At 39.0% G+C, this 17,339-nt stretch overlaps 1 protein-coding gene across 1 annotated transcript in view; it reads right to left on the bottom strand.

Moving 5' to 3' along the window:
* LOC128652708 (short transient receptor potential channel 2-like) overlaps positions 1-17,339 on the bottom strand; it is a 137,100-nt gene that overhangs the window by 24,739 nt on the left and 95,022 nt on the right. The window contains 3 exon segments of the mRNA XM_053705639.1: positions 3,871-3,940; positions 7,226-7,353; positions 11,393-11,585. Coding sequence (XP_053561614.1) covers positions 3,871-3,940; positions 7,226-7,353; positions 11,393-11,585 — 391 coding nt within the window.

Here is a 17,339-nt window from a genome sequence, read left to right as displayed (position 1 = left end):
CAGTATTCTGTAAGGATGCCACTGGGGGAACTAGCAAGTATAGCTATATGTGAGGCTGTAGGCTAAGGTTAGTATTCTATAAGGATACCACTGGTGGAACTAGCAAGTATAGGTATCTGTGAGGCTGTAGGCTAAGGTCAGTATTCTGTAAGGATGCCACTGGTGGAACTAGCAATTATAGGTATATGTGAGGCTGTAGGCTAAGGTCAGTATTCTATAAGGATGCCACTTGTGGAACTAGCAAGTATAGGTATATGTGAGGCTGTAGGCTAAGGTCAGTATTCTATAAGGATGACACAGGGGAACTAGCAAGTATAGGTATATGTGAGGCTGTAGGCTAAGGTAAGTATTCTATAAGGATGACACAGGGGAACTAGCAAGTATAGGTATTTGTGAGGCTGTAGGCTAAGGTCAGTATTCTATAAGGATGCCACTGGGGGAACTAGCAAGTATAGGTATATGTGAGGCTGTAGGCTAAGGTCAGTATTCTATAAGGTTGCCACTGGTGGAACTAGCAAGTATAGGTATCTGTGAGGCTGTAGGCTAAGGTCAGTATTCTGTAAGGATGCCACTGGTGGAACTAGCAAGTATAGGTATCTGTAAGGCTGTAGGCTAAGGTCAGTATTCTGTAAGGATGCCACTGGTGGAACTAGCAAGTATAGGTATCTGTGAGGCTGTAGGCTAAGGTCAGTATTCTGTAAGGATGCCACTGGGGGAACTACCAAGTATAGGTATTTGTGAGGCTGTATGCTAAGGTCAGTATTCTATAAGGATGACACTGGTGGAACTAGCAAGTATAGGTATATGTGAGGCTGTAGGCTAAGGTCAGTATTCTATAAGGATGCCACTGGTGGGATTAGCAAGTATAGGTATATGTGAGGCTGTAGGCTAAGGTCAGTATTCTATAAGGTTGCCACTGGTGGAACTAGCAAGTATAGGTATCTGTCAGGCTGTAGGCTAAGGTTAATATTCTATAAGGATGACACAGGGGAACTAGCAAGTATAGGTATATGTGAGGCTGTAGGCTAAGTTCAGTATTCTATAAGGTTGCCACTGGTGGAACTATTAAGTATATGTATATGTGAGGCTGTTGGCTAAGGTCAGTATTCTATAAGGTTGCCACTGGGGGAACTAGCAAGTATAGGTATCTATAAGGCTGTAGGCTAAGGTCAGTATTCTGTAAGGATGCCACTGGTGGAACTAGCAAGTATAGGCATATGTGAGGCTGTAGGCTAAGGTCAGTATTCTGTAAGGATGCCACTGGGGGAACTAGCAAGTATAGGTATATGTGAGGCTGTAGGCTAAGGTCAGTATTCTGTAAGGATGCCACTGGTGGAACTAGCAAGTATAGGTATATGTGAGGCTGTAGGCTAAGGTCAGTATCCTGTAAGGATGCCACTGGTGGAACTAGCAAGTATAGGTATATGTGTGGTTGTAGGCTAAGGTCAGTATTCTATAAGGCTGCCACTGGTGGAACTAGCAAGTATAGGTATATGTGAGGCTGTAGGCTAAGGTCAGTATGCTATAAGGTTGACACAGGGGAACTAGCAAGTATAGGTATATGTGAGGCTGTAGGCTAAGGTCAGTATTCTGTAAGGATGCCACCGGTGGAACTAGCAAGTATAGGTATATGTGAGGCTGTAGGCTAAGGTCAGTATTCTATAAGGATGCCACTGGTGTAACTAGCAAGTATAGGTATATGTGAGGCTGTAGGCTAAGGTCAGTATGCTATAAGGTTGACACAGGGGAACTAGCAAGTATAGGTATATGAGAGGCTGTAGGCTAAGGTCAGTATTCTATAAGGATGCCACTGGTGGAACTAGCAAGTATAGGTATATGTGAGGCTGTAGGCTAAGGTCAGTATGCTATAAGGTTGACACAGGGGAACTAGCAAGTATAGGTATATGTGAGGCTGTAGGCTAAGGTCAGTATTCTATAAGGATGCCACTGGTGTAACTAGCAAGTATAGGTATATGTGAGGCTGTAGGCTAAGGTCAGTATTCTATAAGGATGCCACTGATGGAACTAGCAAGTATAGGTATATGTGAGGCTGTAGGCTAAGGTCAGTATTCTATAAGGATGCCACCAGTGGAACTAGCAAGTATAGGTATATGTGAAGCTGTAGGCTAAGGTCAGTATTCTATAAGGATGCCACTGGTGGAACTAGCAAGTATAGGTATATGTGAGGCTGTAGGCTAAGGTCAGTATTCTATAAGGATGCCACCGGTGGAACTAGCAAGTATAGGTATATGTGAAGCTGTAGGCTAAGGTCAGTATTCTATAAGGATGCCACTGGTGGAACTAGCAGACATTTAGGTAGAGATCAAGCACTCAGAATGGATTGGAAGGGGGAGTGGCCAGAGTTGTTAAAGTCAATTAGGAGTAAGTTGCAATAGTCAATATGAGACAAACTGAACAAGTGAATTAGCATTTTGGTGATGTCTTAGGTAATGAAGGAATATATTCTAGACATATCACATAAATAAACACAGCAGGATTTAGCAAGTGCTTCTTTATGTGAGGTGGGGAGTTTAATATTAATAATGACTGACTAATGTGTTTGAATGCAGGTTTGTTCCCTTATTTATGTTAATGAATTGCATGAGTAATTCAGTTACTTTTAATTTTATAACATTTTTACTTTACAGATATTTAATTGTAAATAAATGTTGTGATGTCCATGTTTAAGCTATGCACAATTTCCACAGTTTAAAGTGTGATTTCAGCAACTATTTGACATTTGTATTAAACAAAAACAATGTGTTGATTAAGTAGCCATACTATTCAAAAAATAACATGCGCTAATCTATTATAGTCATTTAAATACTATCAACCCTACACTACTGTGTGTTTAATCCCTGCAAAGAGGTTAAACACACAGTATAAGTACAGATCGTGCCCACAGAGTACTGTTGGTCTCAATCAAAAGCCTCTGCTGATCCAGTTAGCAGCGCTAGTCACATGACTCAGCTATGTAACTAGAGCTGCTAATTGGATCAGAACCAGTTTCCGCTCAATACCAGGAGTGATCTGTGGGTCCTGAGCAGTACTTATATTGTGTGTTTAACCCCTTTATTGGGGTTTAAACACATAGTAGTGGAAGGTTGCTAGTCTTAAAATGACCTGCTCTAACAAATTAGACCATGTCATTTTTTTAATATTATGGCCCTTTAAGTATGAAGTTGTGAGAATAACCAAGATGTGCAACTTAGCAGCACAAGGCCGTGTTCAAGAAGCCAAGCAATGTACAAAAATCCTCCATAAATGTGCTGAAAAGGATTTGCAGTTGCTGAATTGATCCCATGCAATATATAGGGATGTTATAGAGCTACAAATGTATTTGAAAAGCTTGGGATTAATTGGTTATGGTGAGAGTGCCACCAATTGCATGCAGAAAAATGCTTAAAGGGACACAAACAACAGCATCTTTCTTTTATGATTTAGATAGAACAACTTTCAATTTACTTCTATTATCAAATCTGTTTCATTCTCTTGGCATCCTTTATTGAAGGAGCAGCAATGCACTGCTAGGAGCTAGCTGAACACATCTGTAAGTCAATTAAATGAGTTATAGATGTGCAGGCACCAATCAGCAGCTAGTTCCAAACTCCTGAGCCTACCTAGGTATACTTTTCAACAAAGGATACCAAGAAAACTAAGCAAATTAGATAACAGAAGTAAACTGGAAAGCTTTTTAAATAATTGAATAAATCCTTTGGGTTTTATGTCCCTTTATGGTATTTTGCATGGACATTCTGCTGCATTGGAACAGACCAGAGTGATGTGAAGTCTCCCTGCTGATGTAAATCATTGCAGTAATCCAGTAAAAACAAGCGGCGTGCAGATACTAATATTAGCGCAGGAACTTACTATAGAGGCAATAGGAGGGTATTCTTGCTTTTTCTTAGGTTTTAAACAGCATAGAAATCTGCAAATGCCCCTGTAGGTAAAATACAATACATTTATTTCATATAAAACAACAAACTGCTATAGATATCATGCATAGGTGATTAGAACTTATTATTATGAATTAATAAAATCCAAAATTATTGAGAAATGTAACTTTACAGTTGGAAATGGGAAATATTGAAACCTGTTATTATGCAAAAGAGGGTAAACATGTTCAATGTTAGGAAAAATAAAATCTATTTCAAGAAAGAGGCTAAGGGGTAGATTTATCAATCAGCGGATGCTGCAATCTACTCCCGAAGTTTCAGGTCCACCTGAAACATAGGTTAAGAAGCAGCAGTCGTAAGATCGCTGCTCCTTAATTTATCCGCCACCTCTAAGGTGCCGGACGGCAATCATCCTGATCAGATCGGAATGATTGACACCCCCTGCTAGCGGCCGAAATGCTTGTACAATGTTAAATGCCGACACTGCCGACAGCGTATGCTGTCGGCATTTAGCTATGTCGGGCTGACATGATCGGCTACAGCGGATCATGTCCGCCCACCATTTAAAGGGCCATAATACCCAAATGTTTAAACACTTGAAAGTAATGCAGTATAGCTGTAAAAAGCTGACTAGAACATCTCTATGTAAAAAAGAAAGATATTTTATATCAAAAGTTTCTCAGTAGCCACATCCCATTGTAAAGGACTTCTAAGCAGCAAATCAGTATGTCTGTCCTGGGACAGCGGAAGGAGCAAGCTTACGTGCACACTCATCTTATTTCCCTATTCAGTGTAAGGAAGTTTACAATGAAATCTCATGAGAGTTAAGTCAAATCTCATGAGATCACAGTAAAAGAGTTCATGAGTTGACTTTAGCACTGCTGATGCTGATTGGCTGCTGTTCATTTCTTCATTTTTTTATTTTATTTTTTTACCTGCAGCTGGGCAGTAACTAGGGTTGCCACCTTTTGCCCAGAAAATTCCTGGACACTTTTTAAGTGGGCGTGGAGAGGGTGTGTCTAGGGGGCGTGGCTTCTTGCAGCCTCAAATTAATTATGAAATCAATTTATATATATAACAGTATGATATAACGGTTAAGCAGATTTGATCTATTCAGGGATATACCAACCAAAAGGCCAGATCATATGGGGCAATACTGAGAATTACAGGGATCACACATAAAAGAGCGTTTGAAGATGGCATTTTATTAAAAACTCTGGCTCTTTTCCCAGTATAACAATATTTCCTGACACTATTATTTTTGACTAATAATAAGGTAGATGTGGAAATACAAAACATTTGTTACTTAATCACTGAGTATTTTTGAATTGCAAATGGTGGATTACTGGTTTTATTGTATGGGAATATCTAAGGAATGCAAGCTTTCTACATTCAAAGCTGTGGGTAGTACCATAACCCTCCTAAGTAACACGTTAACAGATTGTGTTTTCCTACCTACAGTTGGAATCAAGACTGTATCCATTAGAGACTGTGCTTCCAGATAGCTCATCATGCACAGATGATCTAAAATGGCAGGTTATGTTCCTGTTCTGATTCTGAATCCTGCTCTCAGCAAGATGCAACGTCACGACTCCCCTCCCACTGTCATCACCATCCTCCGTCTCCTCCAGACTCCACCTATCCGGGCTAAGCGCTCCTCTGGCCAGCTAATTTTTTGTGAAGTCTGTGCCCTGCTCACTGCTGCGCCAGGGGAGCGCTTAGCCCGGGGCATTTCAAGGTAGTTCCGGGACACGGGACACAGAGCCCCAGACCGGGACTGTCCCGGTGAAACCGGGGCGGGTGGCAACCCTAGCAGTAACTGAGTATATTTTTTTTTACCTGCAGATGAGCAGTAACTGAGTATATTTTTTTACACATAACTTACTCTGCTGAGCTGAGGAAATTGTGAGGTAAAATATCTTCTTTTTTACATAGATATTTTCCGTCAGCTTTTTACAGTTATACTGCATCAGTTTCAAGTGATTTAGCATATGAGTATTATGTCCCTTTAATAAATCTACCCCTAAATATATATTTATTGATTTGAACTAAGAATTAAGAGGGGTAAAACTTTTTAATCAGAGAAGACTGAGCTTCTCAATTCCAGTTTTCAAGGTGCCTGAACAGACCAGATTTATATTATTTTCCTGCTTCAGTGAAGAAGAGGCTAAAAATCGAGCGAGTGTGTTTTTGATAAACAGGAATGGGTAATGAAAAGGGCCATGAATTAAATGTAGACAATACGAGTGTGAATATTCTTCTTTATAGAAGAGGTCAAATATATCTCAAATAGAGAATTAACAATGAATGTATCTTCTTTATACACATAAAGGGACCGGAGTAACCATAGGGCTCACTAATATGCAGGTGATAAACTGCAGTGGTGAACACCTGTCCTTATACACATAAAGGGACCGGAGTAACCATAGGGCTCACTAATATGCAGGTGATAAACTGCAGTGGTGAACACCTGTCCTTATACACATAAAGGGACCGGAGTAACCATAGGGCTCGCTAATATGCAGGTGATAAACTGCAGTGGTGAACACCTGTCCTTATACACACCAGGGAAGCACTTTATAGGCAGATGGGGGATTTTTCAGAGCCCTATGTATTTCCATAAACCACAGGGACTGGCATGAGAACCCATTTTAGAAAGAGAGGGTCACACCACTCCCATGAGGTATTTCATGTTCATTCTTATTTCCTAAAAGTTCACACCTTATAGAATATAAAAATCTACATAAATTCTTTATTCATGAAAATACTTGTCTATTGGCTTAAAAAATACACAAAGAGAGAAGCGCACTCACAGGAACGAACAACCAGCTCAATAACTTGTTAGCCTGTTCTATGGCGATTTACCACCTGGGTGCGGCTTCTTTTTAGCCCAGTAATGCTTTTCACAGAGTAGAACTTTCCTGTAGTATATCAGTCGAAATACCAAACAATTTCTCTCTAAACAAGGAACACGGCAACCCCAAATGATCATTTCAACCTTCACTGGGCCTCGTCAGTGAGGTGCAGCCATATATTTCTCTAAGCACACTGAGCAAGGAGTCCACGTCTGGTTGCCCCTTTTTTGGCTTAAAAAAAAAATCAGAATCCCCCCACTTGAATGGGGCCTTGAATTGGGGTCCATTAAACACCTGCACAAACAGATTCACATGACTGTTCTAATGGATTTGTTAAGACCCCATTGATTACTTAAAGATTATTTACTTTAAACTTAGTAATTGAGGGAGGAACTATTCTTTCTTGACAAGCGAAATCTTCTATAGATTTGTTGAACAAGATTAGTGGCTATTTGCTTAAAACACTAACATTACCTGATGATGTAGTACAGGGCTTTCGGTGTGGGGATGATATTAAAGGGGACAGGCAGAGTCAGACCTTCTCTGAAGTAGGACAGGTAGAGTTTGGATCGAGCAAATTTCCACTCTACGTCAGCATCATCCTGCAGAGACCACAGTATATATGAGCAAACCAGGAAACCCTTGTGTAAGTTTATGCAGCTTCTTTTTCTTCTAACATTTATAACCTTTTATAGGATTTTATGGTAAGAACTTAGCTGTAGTTATTCTTTTGGGAACTTTACATGTTTTCTAGAAAATCAATCTATATTATAAATAAGGAAGGTGTCACAGCATGTTTTCCACATGAACATAACGAACATAATTCTTTTCTTTAATAACTCTGGGCCTTGAGATCATTTATATGTTATCTGGATGTGATGATCTTCTCTGCTGACATCTGTGTATGGCCTCCCTCTGCCTTTTGACCTGTCTTTGGATCACTTCTGCATATCTGTGTATGGCCTCCCGCTGCCTTCTGACCTGTCTTTGGATCACTTCTGCATATCTGTGTATGGCCTCCCGCTGCCTTCTGACCTGTCTTTGGATCACTTCTGCATATCTGTGTATGGCCTCCCGCTGCCTTCTGACCTGTCTTTGGATCACTTCTGCATATCTGTGTATGGCCTCCCGCTGCCTTCTGACCTGTCTTTGGATCACTTCTGCATATCTGTGTATGGCCTCCCGCTGCCTTCTGACCTGTCTTTGGATCACATCTGCATATCTGTGTATGGCCTCCCGCTGCCTTCTGACCTGTCTTTGGATCACTTCTGCATATCTGTGTATGGCCTCCCGCTGCCTTCTGACCTGTCTTTGGATCACTTCTGCATATCTGTGTATGGCCTCCCGCTGCCTTCTGACCTGTCTTTGGATCACATCTGCATATCTGTGTATGGCCTCCCGCTGCCTTCTGACCTGTCTTTGGATCACATCTGCATATCTGTGTATGGCCTCCCGCTGCCTTCTGACCTGTCTTTGGATCACTTCTGCATATCTGTGTATGGCCTCCCGCTGCCTTCTGACCTGTCTTTGGATCACTTCTGCATATCTGTGTATGGCCTCCCGCTGCCTTCTGACCTGTCTTTGGATCACATCTGCATATCTGTGTATGGCCTCCCGCTGCCTTCTGACCTGTCTTTGGATCACATCTGCATATCTGTGTATGGCCTCCCGCTGCCTTCTGACCTGTCTTTGGATCACTTCTGCATATCTGTGTATGGCCTCCTGCTGCCTTCTGACCTGTCTTTGGATCACTTCTGCATATCTGTGTATGGCCTCCCGCTGCCTTCTGACCTGTCTTTGGATCACATCTGCATATCTGTGTATGGCCTCCCGCTGCCTTCTGACCTGTCTTTGGATCACTTCTGCACATCTGTGTATGGCCTCCCGCTGCCTTCTGACCTGTCTTTGGATCACTTCTGCATATCTGTGTATGGCCTCCCGCTGCCTTCTGACCTGTCTTTGGATCACATCTGCATATCTGTGTATGGCCTCCCGCTGCCTTCTGACCTGTCTTTGGATCACTTCTGCATATCTGTGTATGGCCTCCCGCTGCCTTCTGACCTGTCTTTGGATCACTTCTGCATATCTGTGTATGGCCTCCCGCTGCCTTTTGACCTGTCTTTGGATCACTTCTGCATATCTGTGTATGGCCTCCCGCTGCCTTTTGACCTGTCTTTGGATCACATCTGCATATCTGTGTATGGCCTCCCGCTGCCTTCTGACCTGTCTTTGGATCACATCTGCATATCTGTGTATGGCCTCCCGCTGCCTTCTGACCTGTCTTTGGATCACATCTGCATATCTGTGTATGGCCTCCCGCTGCCTTCTGACCTGTCTTTGGATCACTTCTGCATATCTGTGTATGGCCTCCCGCTGCCTTCTGACCTGTCTTTGGATCACTTCTGCATATCTGTGTATGGCCTCCCGCTGCCTTTTGACCTGTCTTTGGATCACTTCTGCATATCTGTGTATGGCCTCCCTCTGCCTTTTGACCTGTCTTTGGATCACTTCTGCATATCTGTGTATGGCCTCCCTCTGCCTTTTGACCAGTCTTTGGATCACTTCTGCATATCTGTGTATGGCCTCCCGCTGCCTTTTGACCAGTCTTTGGATCACTTCTGCATATCTGTGTATGGCCTCCCTCTGCCTTTTGACCAGTCTTTGGATCACTTCTGCATATCTGTGTATGGCCTCCCGCTGCCTTTTGACCTGTCTTTGGATCACTTCTGCATATCTGTGTATGGCCAACTTGCTCTGGGCCAATTAAAATACCTACATTTCTGTTTACTGGATTATGCATGCTGAACATGAATACAGATTTCTGTCTTCATATCTGAATACCTGCGTATTGCCCTGCTTGTTTACTAGACTACGCTTTTGAAAACACATCTTAAATTCCCGTATATTACCCCAATTTCTGAATTACTGCTACTTTTCATGAGCTCTTGTTGACTCATCCCGCTTGGTCTATTTAGTCTGCCGATTCACCGGTATTATATACTTTGGCCTGTTAGATTATATTCCATTATATATACTGTTCCTGAGGTATTTATTGATTTCTGGTTGGAACTGTTACACTTGGGATATAAGCCATTATTAGAGTTTATTTGAATAGTGCTGCATCCCTTTTTTAAAGAGTTTCATCTCAAGTCTCTGCATTAAGAACTAAATGAGAGATAATTCACTAACATACATCTTTCCTCAGTTTCACTTTAGCCTCGTGCTGAGAGATACAAAGCAAGAGCAGAGAAAACTCCCTGATATGAATATGTGGCCCATAAATTGTGGCATGCACTTCTACAGGGTCTTTAGACAGCAAATCAATGGACACTTCCTCTGTAAACAAGTGTTCTTCATTGTATGGCTTCCTCCTTTATCTTTATTCAGAGCTGTTGGAATTAAGGCCTGGAGACTGCGTAGCAAAGACTGAACAACTTGGATCTGTATGAGACAGGGATTTCTATTCAATTTCATAGCTTCTTCAATATCTTTATGAACCACAACAGATTGGATTTACAGGCATCATCTGATGTGAGGTTTGGTTCTATTTATCAGTAGGACAGTGGGTTTTGTATTATCGGATTGGTTTTGCTTTCTTTTTATCCAGGAGTTGTTTTATCACTCCTCTGGTACTCCCTTGTTGGTGAATTGGCTTCAAATACAGAAAAAAAAATCTTTAATTATATGTCTTCCCTCTGTACTGTGGAAGAACCTCTCAGACCCTCTCAGTATTTGTCTGGAAATCAAGGATGACACACGAGACTTAGGGTTGTTTTTAATTCAATCTGCAGTTTTTTTATAATTAGGGTTGGGCACCCTTTTTCTTGCATAATGAGTACGATTTTCTGGACTGAGTTTAGAAAATATAGCAGTCATGTGCTTACCAGAACATTCGGATAGCCAAACCTGTTGGTTGTATCTGACATCAAAAATGTATAATCTTTACGTGTGTGTGACTTTTTATTTATTTAACACCAGCATATGGTCTCACAGTTGAGTATAAAATATGATTTATCTAATGAATTCGTATAACCTATCCATAATATCAGTAAAAAGATGGATATTCTGTCATTAGACATTTGGGGCTATCTATCAATCCCCGAAAGGAGCTTGATGCCCCGTGTTTCTGGCGAGTCTTCAGACTCGCCAGAAACAGCAGTTATGAAGCAGCGGTCACAAAGACCGCTGCTCCATAACCTGTCTGCCTGCTCTGAGCAGGTGGACAGACATCGCCGGAAATCAACCCGATCGAGTACGATCGGGTTGATTTACACCCCCTGCTGGCAGCCCATTGGCCGCGAGTCTGCAGGGGGCGGCGTTGCACCAGCAGCTCTTGTGAGCTGCTGGTGCAATGTGAAATGCGGAGTGCGTATTGCTCTCCGCATTTAGCGAGGTCTTGCGGACCTGATCTGCACTGTCGGATCAGGTCCGCAAGACCTTTGATAAATATGGGCCATTGTCTTTACCTCTTAATACTATAGCCCAAAAAGAAAACAAACTAAATCACATTGCATCAGAGAATAAAATATATAAATTCTTTCAAGCTGTAAACTATTCTCATGGACTAAAATCAGTAGAAAATGACATGTATGATATATACTTAGTATAGAACTGGTGAATATAAATGCAACCAGGACTCACCTCAATCTTCTGGAAGGAGTTTGTGATCATAGCGATAAGCATATTGAGCAGGACGATGACCATGATAATAGTGAAGATACCATATAGAGCCCGACCAACAAACTCAGCCACTATGTAATGATTCATGTCTACTGTGGTCCTTTCCACCATTTGAAACATTGTCCAGAAGAGAAATTGAAAGGTCTCATTGAAGCTGAAAAAAACATAAAAAAGTGCAAGTACTGAGTATGAACGTTGGGCAGTCTTAATATATTATTCATAGTTCATCTGACCCACTGCAATTTTGGGGCCAATTGATCAAATGCCGGGCGGACATGTCGAGGTGTCAATCATCCCGATCGTATCTGATTGGGACGAGTTAAGGAGCAGCGTTCTTAAGACCGCTGCTTCTTAACTCCTGTTGCCGGTGAGCCGTAAGGCTTGCATTGAATAAGCAGCATCTGCTGCTTAATAAATTGGCCCCCTTGACTTAGATTACAAGAGGAGCACAAAAATATTGGCGCTATAATGTGTTAATCTCACTCAAACGCAATCAATAGCGTTCCTAATATTGAACAAAGTTATTTGTTATCACTCAAGCGATCGTCTAGGGTGTGGTAACATCGGCATGTTAGATAGCATGGGTACGCTAAATCCCTCACATAATAGACCAGTAAAATTCATGTTGGTGCACAAGCTATTCATGTAGTTCTGTGCTATACTATTAATAATAATGGTTTACCTTAGGTCTCAGAAAGCACTACAGTTTTCCACTTGTAATACAAGCTCAATGAGCGAACTAATAGTGCTCCCTGTGCTATTAATTATACGTACATAGGGCGCTAAAAATGATTTGCCACATTAAGGTGCTCTGGTTAAAATTTGTAACAATCCACCGTTATTCTTAGCACAAGTGTAAGATAACACAACCCGAGCTACTGTTTGTGCTCCACTTGTAATCTATTCCTTAGTGGTCTTAAATTATAGACAGCACTCATATAGAATATAAAGAACTACCCCTATAGCAATACATAGTAATATGCTTTATTCAAACTTTATTCAACAGAGCAAACCAAAAAGACATTTACCCACCAAACCGCAAGTGCTACCCAGGTGCTGAACCAAAAATGGGCCGGCTCCTAAACTTATATTCCTGCTTTTCAAATAAAGATACCAAAAGAACAAAGATAATAGGAGTAAATTAGAAAGTTGCTTAAACTTGGTGCTCTTTCTAAATCATGAAAGAACACAATTGGGTTTCATATCCCTTACAGGGACAGTACACTGTAAAATAGTTTTTCCCTTAATGTGTTTACAATTGCTTTTTGTACCAACTGCAGAGAAAAAAATGTATGAAAATGAGCTTTTTAAGGCTTATTTGTGTATATTAAAGCTCTGATTTTGTGTTTTGAAGCCACAGCCTAATAAAATGGGTTGAGCTTGTAGGTATAATCAGATCTCATTACTGTATCACATTGTGTACATATACATGTGTCTGTATCTTATATCTGTAGGTATAATCCGATCTCATTACTGTATCACATTGTGTACATATACATGTGTCTGTATCTTATATCTGTAGGTATAATCAGATCTCATTACTGTATCACATTGTGTGCATATACATGTGTCTGTATCTTATATCTGTAGGTATAATCCGATCTCATTACTGTATCACATTGTGTACATATACATGTGTCTGTATCTTATATCTGTAGGTATAATCCGATCTCATTACTGTATCACATTGTGTACATATACATGTGTCTGTATCTTATATCTGTAGGTATAATCCGATCTCATTACTGTATCACATTGTGTACATATACATGTGTCTGTATCTTATATCTGTAGGTATAATCCGATCTCATTACTGTATCACATTGTGTACATATACATGTGTCTGTATCTTATATCTGTAGGTATAATCCGATCTCATTACTGTATCACACTGTGTACATATACATGTATCTTTATCTTATATCTATATATAATCAGATCTCATTACTGTATCACACTGTGTACATATATATGTGTCTTTATCTTATATCTGTAGGTATAATCAGATCTCATTACTGTATCACACTGTGTACATATACAGGTGTCTGTATCTTATATCTGTAGGTATAATCAGATCTCATTACTGTATCACACTGTGTACATATACAGGTGTCTGTATCTTATATCTGTAGGTATAATCCGATCTCATTACTGTATCACATTGTGTACATATACATGTGTCTGTATCTTATATCTGTAGGTATAATCAGATCTCATTACTATATCACATTGTGTACATATACATGTGTCTGTATCTTATATCTGTAGGTATAATCCGATCTCATTACTATATCACATTGTGTACATATACATGTGTCTGTATCTTATATCTGTAGGTATAATCAGATCTCATTACTTTATCACACTGTGTACATATACATGTGTCTTTATCTTATATCTGTAGGTATAATCAGATCTCATTACTGTATCACACTGTGTACATATACAGGTGTCTGTATCTTATATCTGTAGGTATAATCAGATCGTATAACTTTATCACATTGTGTACATATACATGTGTCTGTATCTTATATCTGTAGGTATAATCCGATCTCATTACTGTATCACATTGTGTACATATACATGTGTCTGTATCTTATATCTGTAGGTATAATCAGATCTCATTACTTTATCACATTGTGTACATATACATGTGTCTTTATCTTATATCTGTAGGCATAATCAGATCTAATTACTGTATCACACTGTGTACATATACATGTGTCTGTATCTTATATCTGTAGGTATAATCCGATCTCATTACTGTATCACATTGTGTACATATACATGTGTCTGTATCTTATATCTGTAGGTATAATCAGATCTCATTACTGTATCACATTGTGTACATATACATGTGTCTTTATCTTATATCTGTAGGTATAATCAGATCTCATTACTGTATCACATTGTGCACATATACCTGCTTCTTTATCTTATATCTGTAGGTATAATCAGATCTCATTACTTTATCACATTGTGTACATATACATGTGTCTTTATCTTATATCTGTAGGTATAATCAGATCTCATTACTGTATCACACTGTGTACATATACATGTGTCTGTATCTTATATCTGTAGGTATAATCCGATCTCATTACTGTATCACATTGTGTACATATACATGTGTCTGTATCTTATATCTGTAGGTATAATCAGATCTCATTACTTTATCACATTGTGTACATATACATGTGTCTTTATCTTATATCTGTAGGTATAATCAGATCTCATTACTGTATCACATTGTGCACATATACCTGCTTCTTTATCTTATATCTGTAGGTATAATCAGATCTCATTACTTTATCACATTGTGTACATATACATGTGTCTTTATCTTATATCTGTAGGTATAATCAGATCTCATTACTGTATCACATTGTGCACATATACCTGCTTCTTTATCTTATATCTGTAGGTATAATCAGATCTCATTACTTTATCACATTGTGTACATATACATGTGTCTTTATCTTATATCTGTAGGTATAATCAGATCTCATTACTGTATCACACTGTGTACATATACATGTGTCTGTATCTTATATCTGTAGGTATAATCCGATCTCATTACTGTATCACATTGTGTACATATACATGTGTCTGTATCTTATATCTGTAGGTATAATCAGATCTCATTACTTTATCACATTGTGTACATATACATGTGTCTTTATCTTATATCTGTAGGTATAATCAGATCCCATTACTGTATCACATTGTGTACATATACATGTGTCTGTATCTTATATCTGTAGGTATAATCAGATCTCATTACTGTATCACATTGTGCACATATACCTGCTTCTTTATCTTATATCTGTAGGTATAATCAGATCTCATTACTTTATCACATTGTGTACATATACATGTGTCTTTATCTTATATCTGTAGGTATAATCAGATCTCATTACTGTATCACACTGTGTACATATACATGTGTCTGTATCTTATATCTGTAGGTATAATCAGATCTCATTACTGTATCACACTGTGTACATATACATGTGTCTTTATCTTATATCTGTAGGTATAATCAGATCTCATTACTTTATCACATTGTGTACATATACATGTGTCTGTATCTTATATCTGTAGGTATAATCAGATCGTATAACTTTATCACATTGTGTACATATACATGTGTCTGTATCTTATATCTGTAGGTATAATCAGATCTCATTACTGTATCACATTGTGTACATATACATGTGTCTGTATCTTATATCTGTAGGTATAATCAGATCGTATAACTTTATCACATTGTGTACATATACATGTGTCTGTATCTTATATCTGTAGGTATAATCAGATCTCATTACTGTATCACACTGTGTACATATACATGTGTCTGTATCTTATATCTGTAGGTATAATCAGATCTCATTACTGTATTACATTGTGTACATATACATGTGTCTTTATCTTATATCTGTAGGTATAATCAGATCTCGTTACTGTATCACATTGTGTACATATACATGTGTCTGTATCTTATATCTGTAGGTATAATCAGATCTCATTACTGTATCACATTGCGTACATATACCTGCTTCTTTATCTTATATCTGTCCTTAAAACAATCACCAGTACTTTGAGAGAACAATGGAAAATCAACATTTTATTACCTTATCTCTGCTATATCCCACTGGGAGTGTAATTTCTTCTGCTGGCTGTGTTTACAAAGCTTATCTATAGCTGGTACGCGCGGCCACAAACTTTCAGAATAGGTGGGGATACCACATGCTAAATCAACAATTTCAAATGCCAATATAAGGGTAAAGGAGCTACTTGTAAACAATTTAATACACTCCAGCAGCTAAAGTGGATCATTGGGAACAAATTAAAGGGGAGAAAATTTTTGAGTAAACTGTCCCTTTAAGGACATTCTCAGCCTGGAGGTTTGGATGGGATAATCTTTTCTTTCAGATGATTGGGAGAATAGAATCTTTCTAAAACGATTCAACAATATTCCAACTAAGCTTCATAAAGGGATGAAATTAATACATTTATCATTATTCAGGCAGTCAGGTTATTGATCTCGTCACCTGAAGAAGCAGATTCTGCTTAAACTTGTAGCTGCTCTGCATAGCCTCAAACCCTGCAAATGCTGCTTAATAACTTTACCCTAAAATATTACCAGAGACCTTGCATCAATGCTTTAGGAGTTTCCACCAGAATGGTAATTCAGAGCATATATAGATATCTATAAAGGAGCTTTACTGATCCCGCCTCCATTTCATGTTAACAAAGATTGGGATTAGAGCTTCTGATGGCGATATTTACCCTCGTACAGGAACATTATTTACCCTAATACAGGAACATTATTTACCCTCGTACAGGAACATTATTTACCCTCGTACAGGAACATTATTTACCCTCGTACAGGAACATTATTTACCCTCGTACAGGAACATTATTTACCCTCGTACAGGAACATTATTTACCCTCATACAGGAACATTATTTACCCTCATACAGGAACATTATTTACCCTCATAAAGTAACATTATTTACCCTCGTACAGGAACATTATTTACCCTCGTACAGGAACATTATTTACCCTCGTACAGGAACATTATTTACCCTCATACATGAACATTATTTACCCTAATACAGGAACATTATTTACCCTCATACATGAACATTATTTACCCTCATACATGAACATTATTTACCCTAATACATGAACATTATTTACCCTCTTACAGGAACATTATTTACCCTCGTACAGGAACATTATTTACCCTCGTACAGGAACATTATTTACCCTCGTACAGGAACATTATTTACCCTCGTACAGGAACATTATTTACCCTCGTACAGGAACATTATTTACCCTCATACAGGAACATTATTTACCCTCATACAGGAACATTATTTACCCTCATAAAGTAACATTA

The sequence above is a fragment of the Bombina bombina genome, chromosome 3, assembly GCF_027579735.1.
Source record: "Bombina bombina isolate aBomBom1 chromosome 3, aBomBom1.pri, whole genome shotgun sequence".
Classification (NCBI taxonomy): Eukaryota; Metazoa; Chordata; class Amphibia; order Anura; family Bombinatoridae; genus Bombina; species Bombina bombina.
Note: the sequence above shows the minus strand (reverse complement) of the source record. Positions and strands in the feature narration are given on the sequence as shown.